Source organism: Chenopodium quinoa, unplaced genomic scaffold (genome assembly GCF_001683475.1).
Source record: "Chenopodium quinoa cultivar QQ74 unplaced genomic scaffold, ASM168347v1, whole genome shotgun sequence".
In the NCBI taxonomy this organism is placed as follows: domain Eukaryota; kingdom Viridiplantae; phylum Streptophyta; class Magnoliopsida; order Caryophyllales; family Amaranthaceae; genus Chenopodium; species Chenopodium quinoa.
The window spans coordinates 2,214,151-2,238,164 of record NW_018742381.1 but is presented as its reverse complement, the minus strand read 5'-3'; the positions used below and the strand labels follow the sequence as shown (position 1 = coordinate 2,238,164).

Genomic DNA, 24,014 nt, shown 5'->3' with positions numbered 1-24,014 from the left:
TTGTTCCACGGGCTGACTTGATTAATTGATTGAGGGCAGTCAAAGCTTGATCTCGATCAAAGATAGTTGATGGAGAACTTTGACCTGAGTTCTTGATTGAGGGCCGACGAAGCTTGATCTCTATCGAACATATTTGATGTATACCTTTGACTTGAATTCTTGATTGAGGGTCGGCGAAGCTTGAGGTTTGATCTTGATCAATGACTATTTGATGTAGAGGTTGAACTGCCTAGACTTGTGATGCGCTTGATGTTTTGAAGTTCTTCCTTTCTCTGCGTTGAGGGCCGTCGAGGCTAAATTTCTTCCGCAGATGATTCTAGAGTAGAACGACATGTCGAATGCTTGTTGTTCTTCTTCTAGGTTTGAGAGGTTTTCTTTGGAGAGGTTTAGAGTTTTGAGAGGTTTTCTCTGTTTTCGGATGTAGTCTCCTTGTTTCCTCTAAGTTATTCCTCAAATGATGTAGATGGAGTGCTTTATTTATAGAGTGGAGACAACCTAGGGTTAGGGTTTGATGTACATTGAAGTTGGGCCTTCAATATTGCCTTGACTATTTATAACCCATATATAATGGAAACAATTTAATTAACTAAAAAAATTAAAATGGGATAATTATTTTTTAATTATTATACAGCGTAGTATCAGTATGTATACATTGCCATCTTTGCTATCTTTTATTCTTTTAATTATTTTTCTACATCTAATATGTAGCTACAAGTTGTAAATATAGACCTAGGAAAGCTATAAAAATAACATATACTATGTATTTCCTTTGTGATAAAATAAATGCCCTACTTTCACTTATATATTTGCCAACACAAAACCCTGATTTCATATAAATTTTTTATATGGAGTACCAACTTTAAATCTTCCTTAAATAGAAAGTATGATGGGTGGATGAAGTAACATAAGTAGGGATTTTGGGATGGAAAATAAAGGAATTTAAATTAGAATTGGAATAATACATTAATGGTTATTGTTTTTTTTTTTTATATTATTTGACAAGAGATAACAACTTCACATGTGTAACTAAATTATAGTAGAGTAAAAATACACAATTTTTTTAATTTTTTTTTGTATTGTTTGCTAATTACTCTAATAAACTTCTGTCGTCTTTCTTTCACATAAACGTAAGGTGTACCAAATATAATACAAGTCTTGTGTTGTAATACACAAAGAAATGCATAAGAGAACAGATTGAGATGTTTAACGCCAAACATTTCATTTAACATCATAAATTCTCAGATTATACTGATAAAATGATCCAATTATCATGGTAAATGATCCAATTTCACAAATACGACCCCCTGCCATATTTTTACTACGTAATCCATGACTCCATGTCACCAATTCAGGGAGGTTTTTTTTTTGTTTAATGAAAACCGCTAATAATTAGGGTCCGTTGGTATCACTATGATTTTCTTTTTTCAAATTCATATGATATGTCATAGAATGAATATAAAAAAAATAGTATTGGTGGTCCTCATGATCTTAAAAAGAGATATTTAAATGCTATTTCATTGGTTCAAAGGTTTGGCAAGCCTGATTTATTCATCACAATGACATGCAATGCGAATTGGCCCGAGATAAAACGGGAACTTGCTGTTGGAGAAGAGGCACAGAACAAACCAGATATAGATGCAAGAGTTTTTAGAGCAAAAGCGATTGCTTTGAAACATTTGATTAAGAAGAAAAAAGTGTTTGGAGTAGTAGCTGCAATGATTTATGTTATTGAGTTCCAAAAGAGAGGCCTACCTCATGCTCATTTTTTTTTATCATTTTAAAGCAGGAAATAAAATCAAGTGTCCTGCTGACTTTGACAAATTTGTGGGTGCTGAAAATACCATCTATTGAAAATAGATATCTCAGGAAAATTGTGCTCAAACACATGATGCATGGCCCATGTGGTCATCTAAATCTAGAATGTCCCTGCATGATGCACAAAGAAAGTCTTAGTCATTGCAAATATGGCTATTCGAAGAAATTCTATGATGAAACAAGAAGAAATAATGATTAGTATCCAATGTATCAAAGGGGAGACACTGGAGAAGCTGTTACTATTAGAAATGTTGTCATGGACAATAGATAGGTGATTCCATATAATCCATATTTTTCGTCGTATTTTGATTGTCATTTAAATGTTGAAGTATGTTCTACTGTAGAGGTAGTCAAATATTTATACAAGTACGTTTATAAGGGCCATGATAGGATATCTTTTAATGTTCTTCAGTTTGGTAGATGAGTTTCTCCTTGTGAAGCTGCATGGCAAATATTTGATTTTGATCTATATGAAATGCAACCCCCAGTTTCTCCTCTTCCTATGCACTTGTCTAATTCACAAATCATCCATATTAGACCTAATGAACAACTCACATAAGTGGTTTCAGATGATAAGAGTTCCAAAACTTGCCTAACAAAATTTTTTAATATAAAATCTCAGTTAATTAAGTTCTGGACCAGGCTTGCTGTATACTGAGTTTTTAGAACACTACCGCTAGGAAGCATCAGATAAGCATTGGTATGAAAGAAGAAACAAGAAGTTTTTCATTGGAAGGCTAGCATTTATTAGCCCTTTTAAGGTGAAAGGTATTATCTCAGGTTATAGTTGCATAATGTTAGGAATCCATAGTCATTTGAAGATCCGCGAACAGTTGATGGTCATTTGTGTGACACTTTTAAACAAGCTGCACTTAAACTAGGATTATTAGAAGAAGATGATTCAGTTGATTTGTGCTTGAAAAAAAGGTTATGCTACTCAAATGCCTAATGCAGATCACAAACTTTTTGCTACTATACTTATCCTTTGTCATCCTAGCAATCCCATCTCTCTTTGGATGAAATATTATAATTTTTTGTCTGAGGACTTTAGACATAAGTATGCTTCAATTCCAATCCCAATGAAGTTAAGCACCTTACTGTCAATTCAATTAAACAATATATAGAGTCAAGGGGAAGCTCTCTTGCCATGTTTTGATTAGATCATTTAGTGGAAGGGGATGATGTTGAGATTCACAGGATAAATTAAAGGACATTGAAGATGCATTAGGGATGTGAAATTAGATCGCATAAGGGAGAAGATCAAGCAAGGGAAGGCGACTGGTTTCAGAATCCATGATGATGGGAGTATTCGATTCAAGGGGAGGTGGTGTGTACCACAAAACTGTGAGGAGTTAAAGAAGAAGTTGATGGAAGAAGGGCATAATACACCCTATTCAATAAATCCAGGAGGAGATAAACTTTACAAAGACTTGAAAAAGGTGTATGGGTGGTCTAAGATGAAAAAGGAAGTAGCAGAGTTTGTAGCCAAGTGTCTAACTTGTCAAAAAGTGAAGATAGAACATAAGAGACCATAGGGAACAGTACAACCACTCGAGATCCCAGCTTGGAAGTGGGATTGCATCTCGATGGATTTTGTCACTAATTAACCTAAGTCTAAGAATGGGAATGATACCATCTGGGTTGTGGTGGATAGACTTACCAAATCGGCAGTGTTTATACCAATGAAAGAGACTTGGAAAATGGAACAAAAAGGCTTACATCAAGAATGTTGTGAGGCTACATGGAGTTCCTAAGGATATCGTTTCTGATAAAGATTCTAGGTTTCTTTCGAAATTCTCGAAAAGTGTTCAGCAGAACTTTGGTACGACATTGAAGATGAGTACAACATTTCACCCTGCAACAGATGGACAATATGAAAGGACTATCCAAACCTTGGAAGATATGTTAAGATCATGTGTGTTAGATTACCAAAATGGATGGGAAGATAGCTTAGACTTGGTAGAATTCTCTTACAATAATAGTTACCATGCAAGCATTGGCATGGCACCATTTGAGGCCTTGTATGGAAGGAAGTGTAGGAGTCCACTATGTTGGAGTGACATTAGTGAGACAATAATTCTAGGTCCTCAATTGATAGAAGAAACAACGAAGCAAGTGAGAGAAATCCAAGCTAAGATTCAAGCTTTTCAAGATAGACAAAAGAGCTACGCGGTTTAAAGCGTAGAGAAAAGGAATTTCAAGTTGGTGACAAGGTTTTGCTCAAGGTATCACCGATGAAGGGAGTAATGAGATTTGGGAAGAGATTTTTCAAAGAATAGGAAAAGTTACTAATATATTGGCATTGCCAATGGACCTCAGCAACGTACACGATGTGTTTCACGTCTCTCAATTGGGAAGGTACATCCCAGACAAGCTAAGTCGCATATCCTACAACCTGAAACCATAGAAATAGACCAAAGCCTAACCTATGAGGAAAGACCTATAAGGATTCTTGATAGTAAAGTGCGTAGTACACGCAAGAAAGATGTCAAGATAGTAAAGGTTTTGTGGTCAAATCAAGAAACTGAGGAAGCAACATGGGAAGCTGAGGATGAAATGAAAAAGAAGTACCCAGAATTGTTTGAGGTTAGTTGAGTTACGGGGACGTAACTCATTTTCTGTAAGGGATGTAGAATGCAATAGAATTTCACGCTTTTTACCTTATTTTCAAGCATTTTTGTGCATTTTTAGTATATTTTGCAAAATTTTATACAAAGTTTAGAAAGAAAGAGAACAAGAAAGGTTACAAAAGGTACAACAACTATATGTATTAAGAAAAGTTTTTACTAAGTGGGTGAAAAGTACAGTTTTAAATAAGCTTTAAACAAAGTTTTATGATTTTCGTGCTCAAGTTCTGAGGACGAAACTTCTTTTAAGGGGGTAGACTGTAATACTCCGTATTTTATAATACTTATATATATATAAATTATTTATTTTATTTATTTTTATAAATTAAAATCATTCATTTCATTTTAAAAGAAATTAATTATTTAAATATTATGTAAGTGTGTATAAAATAATGTGAGTCATTAACTGAGGCAATAAAAGTGTTTTGAATTGAGTCATTCTTATTTAAATAGTTGGATCAACTTGTTGGGAAATTAAGGGCACTTAAGAGCCCAACAAGTTGGTCCCAAAGGAAGAAGTCAAGGGGGAGTAGGATTTAGTAATGACAGTTTTGTAATTATGTGTTTTTGTTTTAATAGGTGAGTATAAATACTTCAAAACCTCTAGATTTTTCACTCTAAAATTATTATTGTCAGATTTCACAAAAATCCCAAAAATTTTCTCTTTATTTTCTCTCTCTTTTTCTCCTTCTTTTTCCTCTCTTTTTCCCTCTCCTTTCATGCCTCTCTCTCTCCTCTTTTTTCTCCCACCGGCGCACCAGAGGACCACCGGCGCCACCGCCAACCAACGGCGACCAACAGCAGCAGCCGGCGACCACCGCCGGCCACCCTCCTTCTCTCTCCTCCTTTTGCGGTTCGATATTATGAAAAAAAAAAACTCTTTTTCTCATCCTAATTTAATTCTAGTTGTTTTTATTAATTTAAAGCATGATTTTGATTATGTTTTGGTATTGATTTTGGATATTTGATGTTCTTACATTATTTATATAATTTTCTGATTTTTATTCAATCAAAAACCCAAATTTACAAACCCTAGAAATTGGGAATTTATGGTTTATGGTTAGGGTTTGATCCTAGGTTGTTGTTATTGTTTAATTAATGGTTTAAACATATTTTTAATGAGTTTAAAGCCCTCAAATTAATGCTGGAATTTATTTATGTACACTACTTTTTAATTATTGAGTTAGGGTTTGATTACCCATAAAAGGGAAAAAAGTTTTGATGATTTAAATATGATTTCCTAGTCTATTAGTGATGTTTTATATTAAATAAGTATGCTGGAATTTTATTTAAGTCATAAAAATTAAGTCTTTTTGAAAGGATTTGAAGTACCCACTTAAAGAAAAGGTTTTTATGACTTTTATGTCATTAAATTGGGTTAATTAGTAAGGTTTAAAGTGTATTATAGTTGCTGAAAATTTGTGAGAATAGTGGATTAATTATAGTTATGTATTCTTATTTGTAAGAAGCTTCGCGCTAGGTGATTTCTAGCGAGTGTGGCCGAGTTTAGGCATTTTTCAAGGTATGTATGTGCACAAGAATATTTTTGTATGCGTAGTATCATGCTAGGATTTGTAAAGTATGATTTAAGTGATGAATTAGTAGCATGTTTGGTTGATTATATGCTTGGAGTTAATGTTGGATGAGCATGAATTGTTATGCAAGCATGTGAATATGTTAATTGAGGCATGATACAAGTTGAATATGTACGAATCATGGAATTATGTTTTATTTTCAAGTATCAAGAAGGCATGTATTTAATAAGCAAGGCTTATATATGAATTAAAGAGCTAAAGTTAGAATTATTGAGCATGTTTTTCATGAATTTATTTCCCACTCATTTATTATTGGTGTTGAGTCAAGAAGTTAGTTTATTTATTTACTCGCTCATGTAAGTTGAGTTGAGTCAAAGAAGTTTAGTAGTGCAATTTATGCACCAAGGTAGTAATCGTGCAATTTTGTGCACAAAACTAGACAAGGAACCTTAATTAAAATAAATAGTATGTGCTCACTAATTAATTCAAGAATAAATTGGAAGTATGTGTTGAATGTTGCTATGTTTATTCTTGATTGATTGGTTTGAGTAATCACATGTTAAATTGGTAAATCACGTAAAGTGCAAGAGGATACACACTAAAACTCTTGGAACGTATATACCTTGAGTATGAACATATGAGGGGAGTTATGAGGTTTTATAGTTAACCATAGCTTCTACAGGGGTGCAAGACGTTGTACTTTCTTTTATTATTAATGCGTTGGAATTCCGTCACAAGTGTGATATAGTAGGTGCCAATTGGGGTTGCTCCCTGATTGGAAGCTCGATATTTAAATGGGCTATTTTCAAGGAAGGAAACCCGTTCGATGCGTAATCCAAAATTATTATTAATAATTAATATTATTGCTAGTTATGAGTCAAAGGTAAGTTGACTTGTGATTGTGAGCATGTTTTAATTATTATTTTTATTTTGATGCTAGGATATTCATGTTAGTGTGGTGCATATGTACTCAGCTTTGCTGATTCGTACTTTTGTGTTTGTGTTTGGCTTTCCTTTGGATTGGCCCTACTATGACCCATTTATATGGCGAGTAGAGGGTTGAATAAAGAGGAAGTAATAGATACTTGAAGCATGAAGAGCATGATGGGATAGAGTACAGAGAGTTACTTATTATGTTTCTTAGTTTTAATATTTTTGAATTATTGATTTGTTTATGAACTAACATTATTGTGTTTATTTTTAATTGGTTTTAAGAAGGGCCATGTTTGAATTGGTTCCAACTTGTGAATGTTTTATTTTACTTTTGTTTTGAGGTTGTGAACTCAAATTTTATTTTTAAGAGTTGGTTTTTGTTTTTAGACTTCCGCTATGTGACTTTGAAAATTAGCTTTAGCCGTTATCACGGTGGCGGTAATATTTAGTTATTTCCTAAAAAGGGTTTTATTTAGAGTAGAATTAGTAGTTTTAAAAGAAGGAAATTTCTAGAGTATTACATGATATGACTCATGATGTACATACATCTAACCTCAATTGCTTTCCCAAAAATGGATATGCCTCCATATCTTTACAACAAGAGCTATATTAACACCAATCTATGATGATGTTGATGTTATAAATACATCAAGCTTGATTGACAAAGTTCCTGGTGAAGCAATAGTGTACAAGAGTTATGATTCAATGATTGATGATAATTGTTCCATCTATCCCAAAACTGAATCCATAAGTAAGCTTTGTTTCGGTGGCATGAGTCCTCATGATCTATGTAACATTTTACCATCGTCTGGTCTATGCAATGGAACAAGGTTACTATGCAAACGACTCTACCTTAATCTCATTGAATGTGTCATTGTTGTTGGCCATAATAAGGGAGAACATGTTTTGATACCTAGAATTAGCCTGCGACCATCAGCGTCTTTAAATTATCCTTTCCAGTTTCAGAGAAAACAATTCCTTATAAAACTTAGTTTTGCAATAACAATCAATAATATCGGATCGTATATTCACTCAAAGATACATATTTTAAGGAAAGAAATTCACTATGAGACACAAAAAAAAAAAAAAAAAAAAAAAAACATGCAAATACAAAAACAAGCTTTGAAAAAGTATTACCGAAAGTGTTGATATAACTTTATAATTTATATAGATATAAATATTTATGTAAACATTAATTACATTTCGTAACATCCAATTGGTGTTCCCATAGAATATTATTTGTTATAACATGCATTTTTCGTACCTTTAAAGAATGTAGCAAGATAGCACTAATTTGTGACAATAATTGCACCAAAATCTGATTACACATTAACTAAGACTAAAAATTACATACACTTAATTTTACTTTATTGACTATCGCGCGCTTGGAGTGCGATGACTCGACTAATTTATAAAAAATGAAAGACAAATGTCCAAAACTTTATGAGAATACTTTACCAAATCTCTTCCAAAAAAAATTGAGTAATCGGTGCACAACATCATAATGCATTATATATGTGACTACAAAGAAGTATATGTTAACTATATATGCATTGCTTTATTTTTCTTATCTATTAATTTTTTCAAGGTGAATAAGTAAGTTAACAAAGCATATAACATGAGTAATATTTTTCCCGAGTTTGACTTTGTAATTACTAATAAATATCTTAATAACAGATGGATTTCAAGGAACTATTGCGAGCAATTAAAGATGTAGGGATTGGAAATTTTAAATTAGAACAAATATGACAAGAAAATAAAACATACAAAGTATAATTTAACGTGGAAAATTTTTGCAAAAAACCACGTACTACAAGTTCCCGAAAATCCATTATATAAAATAGCTAGTAGAGTACAACGCTAAGATATTAGGGGAAAGTTTACAATTACATCTCTTACACACTGTTATAGAAAACAAAGCTACAAAAGACTGAAAGAGTAATAAAAAGACGAGATTGTGTATATTAGACGATTTCAATTCTCACAATTTCTTACGGAAACAAAACTTGTGAGGATTGTACTAAAAGATTTGAAGTAGATCGTGGTGGATTTACTCTCAAATGATGCCAATAAACATCTCATATTTATAGGTGATGAATAAATTGTGTAGAAACATCTGCACATGCTCTTTAGCTTGCCATATAATTCTAGAAGTCTCACGAACAAAATTGTTTCTAGTAGCAATCTGTCAATCAGTCAACGTGCTAAAATAATCTAGTATAACTGATTAGACTTAAAAAAAAATTGGGTTCCACTAAACACAACAAAAGTGAATGGGCCCATAATTTGAAATAATTGCACAAGTATATATGCATGCATTTAAAGTTTTTCCACATCTAATATATTTTTTTAGTTGGTAAGGATAAGAAATAAAATACCATCTTTGCTATCTTTTAATTATTATTCTACATATAATATGTAGCTACAAGTTGTAAATATAGACCTAGAAAAGCTATAAAAATAACATAGACTACGTATTTCCTTTGTGATAAAATAAACGGCCTATTTTGACTGATATATTTGCCAACACGGAACCTTGATTTCATATACATTAATGGGGTAACAAAAGTAGGGATTTTGGGATGGAAAATGAAGGAAATTAAATTAGGAGTGACATAATACATTAATGGTTGTAATTTTAGCTATAGATATAGATAACAACTTCACTTGTCTAACTGAAGTAAAATTGGGTAGGCTCATTTGAGGAGGGTGATAAGGGAAATCCCTCAAATGAGTCGAGGTTTGCTCTCTAGACCTCAGGGATACGAGGTGGGAGCAATGTCACTACTCCATCACCTCAACCTCAAAATGAAATTAAAATTCTAACCTATATATTTTATTGTTTGCTAATTACTCTAATTAACTTCTGCCCTCTTTCTTTCACATAAACGTAAGGTGTACCAAATATAATACAAGTCATGTGTTATAATACAGAAAGAAATGCATAAAAGAACATATTGAGATATTTAATGCCAAAAATTTCATTTAACATTATAAATCCTTGCATTATATTGAAAAAATGATCCAATTATACTGGTAAATGATCCAATTTCACAAATACAATCCCCTTCCACATTTTCCCCATGTAGTCCATGTCACCAATTCAAGGAGATTTTTTTTTCACTAAAACCGCATTAGGGTTCGTTTTGTATCTCTGTGATTTTCTATTATTTATTTTATGTTTTTTAAAATCATATGATATATGTCATAGAATAAATCAAAAATTAGTAAAACTTATTAAAATCATGACAATTTTAAAAACCGACAATAGAAAGTGGAAAGACTTCTTATTTTCTATATTTGATAATAAAAAAAAAACGATGCCAAATAAGTCCGAAAAGTAGCAGTTTACAATAATTGGCTTGTGAAAATAGGATAGTACACCCCGGTGCACCTTGCGCATGGTGCACTTGGGTAAACAAAAAAAAACGCAGAAAGAACATATATGTGTTTGATAAAGAACATACCTGTGTTTGACAAAGAACATACCTTTAATATGTTCTTTGAGTGTGATCAGTGTGTTATTTGGGTATTTCTTTACATTATAACTTATGTTATTTAACATATGTTGATTAAACATACATGTTTTTTTGGGTTTCAATTATACAAAGAATGTTCATTGAATTTGACTCATATGTTCTTTGAGGTAGTGACACACAAATTCTATTTTTATTATCATATGTCATATTTAAATTACTTTTATTATCGTATGTTCTTTGAGTTTGATTAGTGTGTTCTATGAGTATAAACTTTACATTATAAATTATGTTCTTTTAACATATGTTATTTTAACCAATTAGATGTTGGTGTAGTGGTGATAGAGACTACACTTGGTAGGAAGGACCTGTGTTCGATCCCCCGCAACAATAATTGGGAGTGGACTGAAACCTAACAATTGGTGAATCGGGTGGAATACCAAAAAAAAAAAAACATATGTTATTTTAAATTTTGAAATTTGAAAGTGAAATCTTGAATCATATTATTTTTAGTTGAAAATAATATTAGAGAGAAAAAACTAAAATTATTATGGAAAATTGAATTTTTGGAGAGAGAGAAAACTATTTTTGGGGAAATGATATCTTTGGTAAAGATTTTTTTTGTTAATGTGTAATTTTTCAAGAAATTTTAATAAAGTTTCTATCATGTTGTTTTTGAATTTTTTTTTATTTTTTTATTTTTTTTAATACCATATTTTTAAGTTATTTGGTAAAGCATGTTTTTCTCAAATACAAATATGTTATGTCAAACACATGCTATTCTTTCCGCTTTTTTTTTTGGAAAAATTGCCACCATTAATCACAACTTTACCCCATCCACTGTTATTAATCCCAACTTCCATTTATTTTCTATCACTCCCAAATTTGTACCCTATTAATTTTTATCACCCCCAACTGGTCATCTAACTTGATGTAGGAGGTTACCAGACACGTGTCAACGCGTGATAGGTCCGAAAAAAATTAAAAAAAATAAATAAATAAATTTTAAAAAAAAAAATTAAAACCCTAACCCCTACCCCAGTAGGTGGTAGCCCCTGCCTTTACCGGTAGGCGACAGCTAGCCCCTGCCGTTTCGCAGCTCCATCTTCTTCCTCGTCCGTTTTCGCCCCCTTTCCCACCGAATTTCACCATCCTTTAGCAAATCAGCCACTGCAACGCAACAACCACCAGCCTAATTTCACCCACCAACACCACCAGTAAGACACACCGCCAGTCTCGCCCACCAACACCACCAATTTCTTCTCGATGCCGCACAAATTCCAGCCACCAAATCAACAATATCGGCCAACAAATACATCAATTTATCATATTGGGAGGTGCGGAGGATTGCAACGGTGGGGAAGGAGGAGGAAGAAGGGAAGCAGCGGGGTTAGGGTTTAGGGAGGGGCTGGGGGATCGCGACGGCCGGGAAAGGTAAGGTTGGGATTTGCCGGTCGGAGAAGGAGGACGCTGCCGTCGATGGGTTGCCGCAGTCGGGGGGAGGGGGAGGTGGCTGTGCAGTAGGGATGAAGGTAGTTTTGGTTTTTTGTTTTAATTTTTTTAATTTTTTTGTCCAATCACATGCTGACATGTGTACAAGTAATTCCAAATCAGCAATGTTTACCTCTTCAACCGATTTCAAGTCACTTGGGGGGTGACAAAAATTAATAGGGTACAAAGTTGGGAGTGATAGAAAATAAATGAAAATTGTGATTAATAACAGCCGACGGAGCAAAATTGAGATTAATGGTGACAATTTTTCCTTATTTTTATTATTTAATTGGGTGCACCCTGATGTACTGATCAAGTCATTGAATACTTGAAATACTAGCGGTTTTAACAGTACACCGTCGCCGCTACTACATAACTATAAGTCTATAACGGGAATAGCCGTTAGACGCCAAAATCATTCGCGGGAACTTCCATGAAAAAGGAGAGAGAGAGATGGACGATTCAGGAGCAATTCTCCTCCAAATTTCAACCCTCAAGGACATGCTTGACAAGGTAATCCAATTCCAAGTTTTCTCTTTGATTTCTGCATCGTTTTAATCATTCAATTTCATACCTAGGGTTTTCGCCAACAAAATTTGAGTAAATGATTTTTTTTTTTTTTGCTAGGTTAATGATGAAATCGAAGCGAATATCCAAATTACAAGGGAAATTGAATCGGAAATTGTTAAAATTGAAGAGATTGAGAATGCGTTGGGTGCTAGAGAATCTGAGCTCATGAAGTTGATTTATTTGTCTCAATTTGAATTAAGTGGTTTGATTACTGTCACAGGTAAATCTTTTGATTTTGTTGATCTTATTATCATTTTCTCTTTGATTATAGCTATAATTGTGTTTTTTTTTTTTTTTTTTTTTTTTTTTTGGTGATAAAAATCAGAACGTTGATTGGAATTTGGGTTATTTAAAATTATTAGTCGAATTTCATTTGAAGATTGCTGATTGATTCTAAAGTTGATGATGGTTTCGAATTAAAATTCTCGGTGATAGCAAAGAAAGTTGTTTCCTACTTAGGGTGAAAGGAATAGATGACTAAATTATTATGCTCTTAAAGAATAGGTGAAATAGGTATATTCGTTGTAATGCGATTTACTATGTCTAGAGAAAGTTTTTGAAGTTACAAGTGTTGTGTTGGTTCGACTTTGAAGTGAGGTGAGTTAGAGGAATGGGGAATGGGAATGAAAGAAGATGGGTTGAGAAGAGAGAGAGAAGAGAAAAATTTTGAGGGGGTGCACGAATGAAAGTAAGCGAAGGGAAGGGAAATGTAGAAGGATATGAAGAGAAAGAAAAAGGGTCTAAATTGAGTCGTTTACTATTAAGAATAAGTGATTGAAGAAGGGATACTTAGTAATTAAATACGGACATTGAACATAATATAAGTCTCTTAAGTCTTAACCCAACGAGTGAAGTATTGTAGTGGAAGTGTACCTAACATTGTAGTTTATGCCAATGTATTGCCAAAAGTTTAGAGTAATTCCTTTGGTTATCTCATATACGTAATAGAATTTAACATAGTAAGCATAATGAACTTTCATTGTGAGTGTATGGATTGCACTAGTGATTAGTGACATAGGAACATTATCTGACTCTCTTTAATAAATTGTGCTGCAAATGAGCTTGTTTACCTGATTACAAATCTAGGGCAATGCATGTACTAGTTATTCACTGCTAAGCTCTGATATTCTAAATAAATATTGCTGTTTCTTTTTATCCACCCAAGCAATCCACAAGCAGAGATCTCATACCCTAATAGAAAAGATTTCCAACGTTCATTTTATTTATTTATTTTTATTTTGTGTGTGTAAGTTTGCTATAATAGCTTAGGTTTTTGTCAAGAAACATGATAGAAATGTAGCATAGTGCATAATGTGATTGCTATTGTTTTGTCGTACTTATTGTCTTATGCCAAATATTTAGTTTCAGTAGCTTCTTTTTCAGTCTTTTATGCAAGTTCTTGCTATTACAACCACTCTTTTGTTTTATTCATAGTTAACTCAAGAAAATCAATAGCAGCTTTGACTGAAGAGATTAATGCTCAAAGGAGGAAAAAAGATGATCTACTTGATAGATTGAACAAGAAGCGGTACTCTTTAAAGATGTTAATATTATTTCATTGTTCATTCTAATTACACACAATTTACATGCGTTTTGGAGACATTTTAAACAGTTCTAGGGGAAATTCTTACAAATTGCTGAAGCAATATGGCAATATCTATGTTTTCCTTTTGATTATACGCAAGGTTCTTTATGTTTGAACATGAGAGTTTTCTTCAATTTTTTTCCCACAACAATTTCATCTTGCCTGTATATTAAATCATAAGCTTGAAGCCCCAAGGTAATCAGTCAACAACTTTCCAAAATCTTGTTTTAAAATGCAGATGTGCTCTGTGGAGCAATCTTACCCGAAGTTGGGTTTGGTCTACTCTTTGTTGCTTTGTTTGTTTTTGAGAGACTCAAGATCATATCTGAACACTCTGTGTTAATGAGCGTAATTCAGACCTGTTATGGAAAGTCTACCAAGGATCTCAAAAATGTCTGCTCAAGGCATCTCTGGGATCTTTTTGGCTGTGAGATCTGATAAGAATACCCAGTGGATGTTAAGCTTCACTATCTTGGAAAAAACTAGAGTGCCCTTTATCAATTTTAACTAGTTATTAGGGAAATCTCGCTCAGTAAGACAGGAAAGATAGGCGAGAAAGGCGGGCTGCTGGTTTGGTGCTGCAGACTGGTGTTGCGTGAGTGAGGGTCTGAGGGAGAGAGGGCTAGCTTGTGTTTTCTAGGTGAGGCGAGGGCAGCAAGGGAGTTGGTATTAGTGGGTTGGTGAGTTGTTGAGAGTGTAGTTGTTGCAGTTGGGCTGTTTGTTCGGCTGTGTGGGTGAGAGAAGGGACAAGGGAGAGATTGTTGGTGTTGTTGTTGGCTGCTCACATTTAGGGAGATATGTGTGGTGAAATTTAGAAAGGTGTGGGGTGTAGGATAAGGTGCTGCAGCAGGGTGTGCATCAGGGAGAGCAATGAGGATGCTGTGTTGAAATTGCTGTTGGTTTGGTGTGTGTGTGTTTAGGTGGCTCGGTGCAGGGCAGCAAGGAGAGAAAGGGTGTGAGACTTGAGATCTGGGAGCTTGTTTCGACTTGCGATCCGAAGCTCCGAAACACTCACGTACATGGCTACATACAAAATAAAATGGGGGAAAATTTCAGATATAGATTACAATTAAAAAAAATAAAAAAAATAAAAAGGAAAGAAAGAAAGAACTAATGTAAAATAAAACAAGAAAATTACACAAACTAATAATGTGGAAATAAGAAAATGAAAAGAATCTAAAAGTACAACCTTAGTAGGTCATTATAGAACTTCATTGTCACCCTTTTTTGTAGATTTTGGTTTTTCGTTACTTTTCTTCTCCCTAGCAATCAATTCTTGCAAATTTCATGCTTAAATATTGGCATAGTTACCTTAACATAAAATATAAACTTCAGATGCTTGCTAATTTTCCCAAGTACAAGTGAATTGATTATTAATATTGTATAACTTGCCTCAATTAATTTGACTTATCATGAATAAGTGATGCTTTTACTTGGAAACTTATTGTGGAGGTAATACAGTCAAGAGAGTCCTAAAGAGAGGACTTGGTTGAATCATTTTTTAACTTTATGGGATCAAATTTTCGTTTCGCACTTGATTCACAACGTTAATTAATAATTGGCAGAGAAGTCTTGGGTTATTAGTCGACCACTTAGAGAGAGAGAGAGAGAGAGAGAGAGAGACTACATCTTCCATTTCAAGAGCCTATCTGTACTAGGCAGTCTATATAACAGAGCCATTGATAAGTTGCCTTCGTATTACAGTTAATCCTTCTCCCGCTTGCTTTCTTAAAGTACCACATTAACAGCAAGCTTTTGATGGAGCCTATTATCTTCCTAACCATCAGTGAACTATTACTTGGAATGTAAAAATCATTAAACACCTTTCTTTCATACTATGCCTGTCCATCCTTCATTTATCGCTCCCAAGTTCTTCTTTATTTGCATTATAGCAGGAATTTCAAACCTTTACTTTTCAAATTTGAAGTTTATATAGAGAGCTTGCAAGTTTCTCTGGATGATGAGTGTTTCTATCTGTATCATCTGGTAAGTTTAAAGTACCAGCATCCGAGTTCTTGCTTTGCAATTTCCGCAGCTGTGAGCATGTTGTTGGAAGTCATTAAGATTTGTGCTGCTCATGTTTCTTTTCTTCAAGATCAAAGTGGTCTTTGCATTCCCTGTAAACCTAATTCTGATATAATGAGATTCTGGAGGATTTGAACTATCATCATTAATAGTTGTCAATGTTAACACGTCAGTTTCTATGACAATTAGTGGTTTCCTTGCTGATCAATGGAAATTTAGAGCAGCCAAAATTACTATAGATTATATATTATACACACACCCAGCACGCACACACTCATAGAATCCTAAGTTTGGTTTGTCTTTCATTAACTACCTAATTACTCATGATTTCTCTTTTACACTCAATTCTGTAAAATAAAATCAGTTGAGGCTTAAAACATGAATGGAGGAATTTAAACTGTTTCTTGAAATATTTAATTCACCATTTTGAACCTTAAGGTGATCAGTACTTTCTTGAAACTGGATTGAATCAGCAACAATAATGGTTTTATGTAAAGTAACATAAAATGTGGGTGTTTAATGTGGAAAACGCACTCTTCATTATACAAGCATTATTTGAAGGTGTAATTAATGGCAACCATATTTGATGTTTTTGGTTTAGTGTATTCAAAGTGCTAATTAAAGCCCCAGCATACTTGTTGAATTTCTTTCTCAATGTTCAGTACGTAGTGACCATGGTTTGACTTCTGTCTTTGTTACAGTGATTTATAGAAAACGACCCTTTTCTCTTTGCTTTAGATTAAATAGAGCTATATTGCAACGTATTCATATTCCTTGTATATTGTCAAGTGACTCAAGTCCCTAAAATTTGCTTGAAAACCACTGTACAAGATTATCTTCTTGAGATTAATCGTTGAATTTCTGGATAGGGAAAATTTTTCCATGGCGTGCGTTGAATTCCAAAAGAACATTGAAAGTGAAGATTGTAACAAACTGAGGGCAATGTTGTTGGAGAAAGAATCTCTTGAGGATGAGATCCACAAGCTTGATCAGACCGGTAACAAGTTTAAAGTACCAGTGAAAGCACTTTCTGAGGACATGCTTGAAGATCTATACAGGTCTAATTCTGGTAATAATCTTCCTCTTATAAATCTTTTCGGCATTGTATAACTCTTACAATAATTCTTTCTTACTTTGTTCTTAATAAATACCTGAATCACAGTCAATCTTTTGCTTGTATACTTGAGTTCTCAGGCATGTCAGCAGTTGATCATTGCTTGGTGATCTACTGAATCTATGAAATATAATATACTGTAGCATATTATGGAACCATGTCTACTGCTGCTCATGTGGCTCCTAGCCATAGCAGGATAAGAGGAATCTAATAATTACAAGTTTGCTGCTGCCCAAATTCTGCCCAAATTGACAACCTCCCACCTCTTTTTTTCTGCTCAAATTTAGGAAGGCTAGCTCTATTATAATTCTGCCCAAATTGACAACTCCCGCCTTTTTTTTTTTGACAATTATGTGGTGGTGTGCAGTTTAATGAGACATTTAATCAATCCATCGCATTTAAAAGCTGAAACTGCTTAAATGGCTACTTTTTCATCTTTGTTGAAATGGATGTTACTGCAACTGATAAGTGTAGTGGACAAAGCGAGTTTGAACCAAGGCTCATATCTCCATTACACACGTATCATGGTTTCAGTGGCACTCTTGCTGGTCTGTTTTGTAGTTTGAAGAGTTTTGTATATTGTGGCCTGACCTTGTGCATTTTATTAAACAGCATATATAATGTTTCTTTTTAATTTGAATTTTATGTTCATCTAAGTCAACTGATGTTTGGCTGCCCATTTGATTATATTTTAAATGTCTTCAGTATGGCAATAGGTCATAATTCTTGTTTTCTAAGATAGACTCCCTTAATCGTGTAGCGAAGTATATCTGCTTAGAAGAGATCAACGACCTTTCAACTATAAGCATCAGTTTAAAGACGCATGCTTACATGCAAACCAGATTATCAACACACACTTAGACTTGTCTTAACTGGCAGTTCCTAGGAGTTCTATTTCAAGCTTAATACTTGTTGCTTTTTTTCCTTAGTTCTTTTGGTAGCTTGTGATAAACGAAGCTTTCAATCAGCTCAATCACTTTCGGCCTGGTCATGCGGTAGTTATTTAATAATTTCAAATTCTTTGATACTGATCCCTTGATTCCTAAGTTGCCATCTTTAGTAAATATCTTCTCTGTTTGTGTGTCTGCCTTAATCATGTAAAACCTTGATACAAGTTGATGTAGATCATTCAAATGGAAATTGTATTGGGTTATAATAATTTGTCAGCAAGCATAAAGCTTTAAAGATTTTGGACCTAAAAATTTGATCTCATGAGTAGTATTTTGTTCAGCTATGTTTGAGAACCTCATTGACTAGAAGCAGGATTCACTGGTGTCATTACTGGGGTCTGATCACGTCTTGTTAAGGTTTTTGCCTGCTGCACAATTTAAAAATTGGCCTTATATTGAAAAGAAAAAAGTAAGATGAATCTGACTGTTTTTGCTACATTAATGCTTGAAAGATTCTTTATCATATTTAGATTTTGGGTTTCTGATCAGTGATCACAAGAACACTGATTTTGAAACCTGATGTTTTACAAGCCTGCGTATGCCCTTGTTCTGTGGCACCAGCTATCGCCAAGCATTGAATTTATTACTCTGGGTTTTTAATCACCCTCTTACATGTGATGGTGTTTGTGTCCAAAATTTCAAGAGCGGGAAATTTGAATTCTGATATACTTTACTTCTATTGACATAATGACATTAAAAAAATTTCCGTTTGCAGCACTAGCAACTGAGATACAAGAAAGACAGGCTGAAAATGAGCAAGTGCTGAAAGAAATTGAGGAGCTTAGGTCTATACTGCTTTCCACCATTTCCGATGTTGATGATCCTTGGTTATAATAATGGTTAGTTATGAGTTATTTGGCAAATTTCTCTTTATTTCAACAATCACTTAGGTCCACAGTTCTTACTTTTAAAATTGCAGTTGTTAGTGAGTACTTTCCCCTTTTATAGTTGCAACACTTTGACTTTCATGCTTGCTAACAAACAACTTTGACTATGAAAATTATTTATTAATTTATTATTGAGTAGTAGTACAGCAATACGATTTGATGACACTCTTCTTACATGTTCTCTACAGGTACCAAGTTGCAGTCTTGCACAAGTTTTTTGATTTGAGGAATGAAGATGTCGGTTAAAGATGCCTTCAAATAATCTCTGCAGCCAAATCATCCCTTTCATTGGTACATGGTTAAATATGTACTTCAAGGGTGGAGAATTGTTGAATGGCAAAATTTTGGCTTCTTAGGCTGTATTCCTTGACAAGTATAAGAAGAAAGAAATATAAGACAAAAGTAGCCCTTAATATAGCCAATGCTAATGAGCTGCATTGCTTTTGCTCCGATGATAACAAAAAAACCTCTTGAACTTGCTAGTTACTAAATATATTTTGAGTCACTATTATAAATAGAATACAACTCTTCTAGCAAACAAGCCATTTCATTGCTGCTAACTGTTAACTACACAAGTTCTATAAACACCAGCACTAACTAACATCATTTATAAATGTCTTCTTTCTTGAAATAATAAACAGGTCCATAAAGAGGAGTGGATGACTTCTTAGCTGCAGGTTCATAACATCATAGACATGATAAGTAGAAAAACTCTCATCTCACTCTTAGAGACTGCTGGTGGCTGCAGAGTGCAGACGTGTTGCTTTGGTACTGGAGTGGTGACATAAACTTTAATAGATGTTAGCATTTAACTTGGAATTGGAAGAGGAGGTGCAGGATCAAAAGGCCCGAAACTCTGAAAGTGATTTGCTCATTGTGTTGTTCTTTGTAAAATTCACCAGAGCCCTCATTGTGTTGTCCTTGGCCCCTTTTTTTTTTTTTTTTTTTTTTTTTTTTTTTTTTTTTTTTTTTTTTTTTTTTTTTTTTTTTTTAATTTTACGCACGTATCTACAATTTGGTCATTCAAATAGAATTTTTTGATAGAAACTACCTATTAAACACCACTTTTGGAAATATTTACATTTTAAAACTTTTCTTTTTATAAAATCAAAAACTACCCTAGAAACCTAAAAGGTTTGGGCAGCACTATCTATAACGTAGTAACTATTTTTGTCCAAAATGTCTGTTTGTGGGCCCCACTGATCACTCTAATTTATGAAGTTTAATTCCCCAAATTAATAAAACACGATTTGATTCTTGTTTCGAACCACAAATCAAACTCTTAATTCTCATATACCCTCAATTGCAACATTAAGCCCCTAGATTGATTCAAGAACCCTAAACCCCTGAATTGGTTTATAAATTCTAATGGCCTATTTGGTAGCCGATTATAAATTGCGGTTATGAGAATGAATTTTAAGTGTAATTTAGTATTTAAAACAACCCACAGGGCCACAATCTCATCCTCCATGCTTGTGTTTTCTCCATGTTTTCCATCACCATATATCCATAACCACTTTGGAGGTCATATTTGGTGGGAATGAGAATTTATAAAGAGAAATAAACAAGTTGGAAGGTCATCTTGAGCGATCATAGGAATGAGCATAACATTTCTTCCATATCTATACTATTATTTTAAAACAGGAAAATTTTAAGGAAATTTAGAGTGTCCGCATGTCCTTTTTAATTTTTCATGTTTTCGAGTTTCCTTTTTTTCTTTTTTCTTTTTTATTTATTTTTGTTAAAATAAATAATTAAAGTTAAAAAAAAAAATAAAAAAAATTGATGTTTATCTTTCTATTTGTTTGTTTTATTCCCCAAACAACAACGCTTCATTCACTTCTCAGTTTACACATTAAGGGTTGCATTAGTTTTTTATTTACTTTTTTTCATGAAGGGTTGCATTAGTTTTTTATTTTATATTTTTTAATCAAACTCCATTTTCGTTAACTATTCAAATCAAAATACATATTATTTTCTTCCCTAATTTATTTCAGTTATGAATGTAATCACTCTTCCCTTCTTTCTACCCCAAATCATTTTTATTCATCCCCAATTTTTAATAACTAAAGCACTAATTCATTACTCTAATATTAGTTACTTTCTTTTTTACAAACAAAATTAGGAAAAAAGTACAATGCAATTCAAAATTATATATATATTTTTTAATTTATTTTCAATTTGCTTATTCATTCTAGGTTTATGTCAACTTGTGAAGTTTTTGGTTTGAATTGATATTATTTGTTGAAATATTTTCGCAATCATCAAGGTATGTTTCTTTGATTTGTTTTTTTTTTTTTTTGGAATAATTTATCAAAATTATAATCATGTGTCAAAAGCATAGTAAATTGTACGTATGATTATACTGCATTTTTTTTTTAAAACCGCCAAGGTATGTTTCTTTGATTTTTTTTTTTGGAATAATTTATCAAAATTATAATCATGTGTCAAAAGCATATTAAATTGTATGTATGATTATAGTGCTTTTTTTTTTTTTTTAAAAAAAAAAAAAAACCTTTTTAGTTTGCATCTTTCTGTGTCTCACTCTAAGTATATATACTCTTAATCGATTTTTAATGCACTTATTTTTTGGGCATTCTACCAGTAGATTTCAATGAACAAAGTAGATCTTTGTTTTTTCCTCATTTTGCATATCAACCAAATTATAGTTTAGTCGCTAATTAAATTTTAATCCAAGATCTTCCAAAATTTTAATTTCCTGTTTTTCTTCATGTAATTGGCATATAAATTTTTTGAATTGACAGATATTTTGAAAAATACGTATGGAGTAGGCATGGCTTTCAATCATGTTCAAGAGTTGTAATCCAATTTTTTGCTTGGAAAATTCGAATTTAAGGAATTATTTTTCATACATATGTTCGTTATTAAATCCCCCCCCTCCTTATTTTCACTTTTAAAGGCATACATAACTTGATCAATCCTTCCATTAAAAAAATTACAAATAAATATAATATGTGCATCGCACGAGCTGAATACTAGTTTACATACAAATTTATTCCCATTTCCATTGTTTATAATCAATTACCCAACGAGACGTAAATACCTAAATTGATTTAAGAATCAAGGCCTATATTTTTTCAAGTACCCTAAATCCCCAAATTAAAGCTCTGGTTCTCTAAATTTGATAAAAGAATATCCAAAATATACTAATTCAAATTTCCATAATTAATAAACTTGAAATTGTAGTTGCAAATCCATTAAATTTAAAGTCTTTTTACTTAAATTTTTCTTTGAATTACTAAGAACACTTGCAATCTAGACCGCACCAAATCGCAATATTTTGCGGTTTGGTGCGGTTTGAAAATTGCAGTGCAGTTTGAAAATATGACTAAATTGTGCTTTACGGTTTAGGTGCAGTTTCCAATTTTTTTTGGACCAAACCACATGTTAATGGGATTTGCATATTTAGACCATAAACCGTTAAACCGTTTTTTATAACATATTCTTAGAAAAATTAATATAAAATATTACAAATATGATGTAATCTTTGACTATCACTTAATTAAGGGTTATATAATATGAGTTTTAATATTTAAATAAAAAAAATTTAATTACAAAATATAATGAAGTTTATAATTTTCTTAAAGATTTTTGTAAAAATATAATAAAGTTTGTTTTTATCGCAGTTTGAAAAAAAAATTCAAATCGCTATTTTGCGGTTTTGTACAGTTTGGGATCCAAACCGAACCATGAATAACCTTGGAAATTGATACACAAATGTAAAAATGAGCATGAAACAAAGATTTTAGACGAGAAATAAGATGTGGGGCCTACAAACAATCTTTTTGGACGATAAACGTTAGTGGTAGTGGTGTAGTGCTATCCAAATTATTTTGGTATTTGTCATAGTTTTTTTTTAAAAACATAATAAAAGGTTTCAAAAAATAGTTATTTTCAAAAATGTTATTTTAATAGATAGATTTTGATTAATATAAATAAAATATTTCAAATTAATAAAATAAATAAAATATCTCAAATTAAACACACCATATTATCATTAACGCTTTAAATTACAAATGGAACATCATAAATTTGTTATACATTCCTATAACCGCAATTTTGTTAGTAGAAAGAAGCTAGTATTATTATGAAAATGAAGGATGTATTCCCATAAATTTGTTATATATACATTCCAATAATCCTCCCCAAGTCCTTGATTCTTCACTTTCATATTATCATTAACACTTTAAACTACAATAATTATTATGTTAGTAGAAAGGCGCAAGTATAGAAAAATGTATCAACGTTTTGATTTATTAAGCATTTTTTAAAATAATGATTTTAATTATGAAATTGTAAAATAAATTGTATTATTTTTTTTCTTTCTTAATGACACAAGCACCAAAATAGGAATTTTATTCAATAATCTCCTTGTCAGCAAGGAGGGCAGGAAGAACAACAGAAGGGCAGTGTGCAACAATGTTACAATTCCTAGGACAGAAAGCAAACTTACAAAAATAAAAAATACCAGTAAGCTAATAGTGTATGAAACAATAAACTGAGTAGTAGATTTCTCTTTCTCAATTCCATGGAGCGGCTTCACAAGATGGAGACAATCATATTCAACTTCAAGACTTCTTAGCCCGGCATCATACGCAAGTGTGAGCCCAAACAACACGGCATGTGCTTCAGCTTCCAGGGGAAGCATACAAGGTTCAGGGTCATACATGCGGTCATCATAACATCACCTCCTCCATCCCTAACAATCATCCCAAGGCCTATCTTACCTTCATAGGGAACTGCTGCTTCAGTGTTAAGTTTATAAAGGCTATCAGTAGGAGGCTTCCATTTGTCAGCCACTCTATTGCAGTGAGGTTTATCAGGGACCTCAAGCTTAGTGGCAGCCTCAAACTCCCCCAGCAAAGCCATAGCCTTGGAGCAAGCAATTTTGGGGTCGAGTTTTTTCTTCTCGAAGGTGCATAAATTTCTCAGCCACCAAATTTGCCAAAGAAGCATCATCAACACTTCCCAAATTGTATTTATAT

The 24,014-nt window shown here is 32.9% G+C and overlaps 2 protein-coding genes across 3 annotated transcripts; both read left to right on the top strand.

The window, feature by feature from the left end:
• The first annotated feature begins 1,556 nt into the window (after window positions 1-1,556).
• LOC110697721 lies at window positions 1,557-4,410 on the top strand. The gene is made up of 3 exons (XM_021875101.1): window positions 1,557-1,724; window positions 3,529-3,930; window positions 4,135-4,410. The coding sequence occupies exons 1-3, from the start codon at window positions 1,557-1,559 to the stop codon at window positions 4,408-4,410; spliced, it is 846 nt and encodes a 281-aa protein (XP_021730793.1).
• Window positions 4,411-11,031: 6,621 nt separating this feature from the next.
• On the top strand, window positions 11,032-20,279 carry LOC110698468. 2 transcript variants are annotated; one of them, XR_002506749.1, is made up of 7 exons: window positions 11,032-12,390; window positions 12,505-12,667; window positions 13,882-13,975; window positions 16,927-17,126; window positions 18,837-18,960; window positions 19,197-19,299; window positions 19,650-20,279. XR_002506749.1 is itself a non-coding variant. In XM_021875909.1 (6 exons), exons 1-5 carry the CDS (start codon window positions 12,331-12,333, stop codon window positions 18,953-18,955), a joined length of 636 nt encoding a protein of 211 aa, XP_021731601.1. In that variant the 5' UTR covers window positions 11,032-12,330; the 3' UTR covers window positions 18,956-18,960; window positions 19,197-19,525. The 2 variants fall into 2 exon arrangements, 1 of the variants encoding a protein (XP_021731601.1); XM_021875909.1 differs by lacking the exon at window positions 19,650-20,279 and having other exon boundaries at window positions 19,197-19,525.
• The last annotated feature ends 3,735 nt before the right edge of the window (window positions 20,280-24,014 follow it).

Bases quoted from the DNA above. Each gene is read 5' to 3' on its own strand.
- LOC110697721 (XM_021875101.1), top strand. From the start codon at position 1,557: ATGACATGCAATGCGAATTGGCCCGAGATAAAACGGGAACTTGCTGTT. The intron at 1,725-3,528 runs GTTATTGAGTTC...TGGAACAAAAAG, and splicing joins TAGTAGCTGCAATGATTTAT to GCTTACATCAAGAATGTTGT. The intron at 3,931-4,134 runs GTGAGAGAAATC...AATGGACCTCAG, and splicing joins TAGAAGAAACAACGAAGCAA to CAACGTACACGATGTGTTTC.
- LOC110698468 (XM_021875909.1), top strand. From the start codon at position 12,331: ATGGACGATTCAGGAGCAATTCTCCTCCAAATTTCAACCCTCAAGGAC. The intron at 12,391-12,504 runs GTAATCCAATTC...TTTTTTTGCTAG, and splicing joins TCAAGGACATGCTTGACAAG to GTTAATGATGAAATCGAAGC. The intron at 13,976-16,926 runs GTACTCTTTAAA...ATTTCTGGATAG, and splicing joins GATAGATTGAACAAGAAGCG to GGAAAATTTTTCCATGGCGT.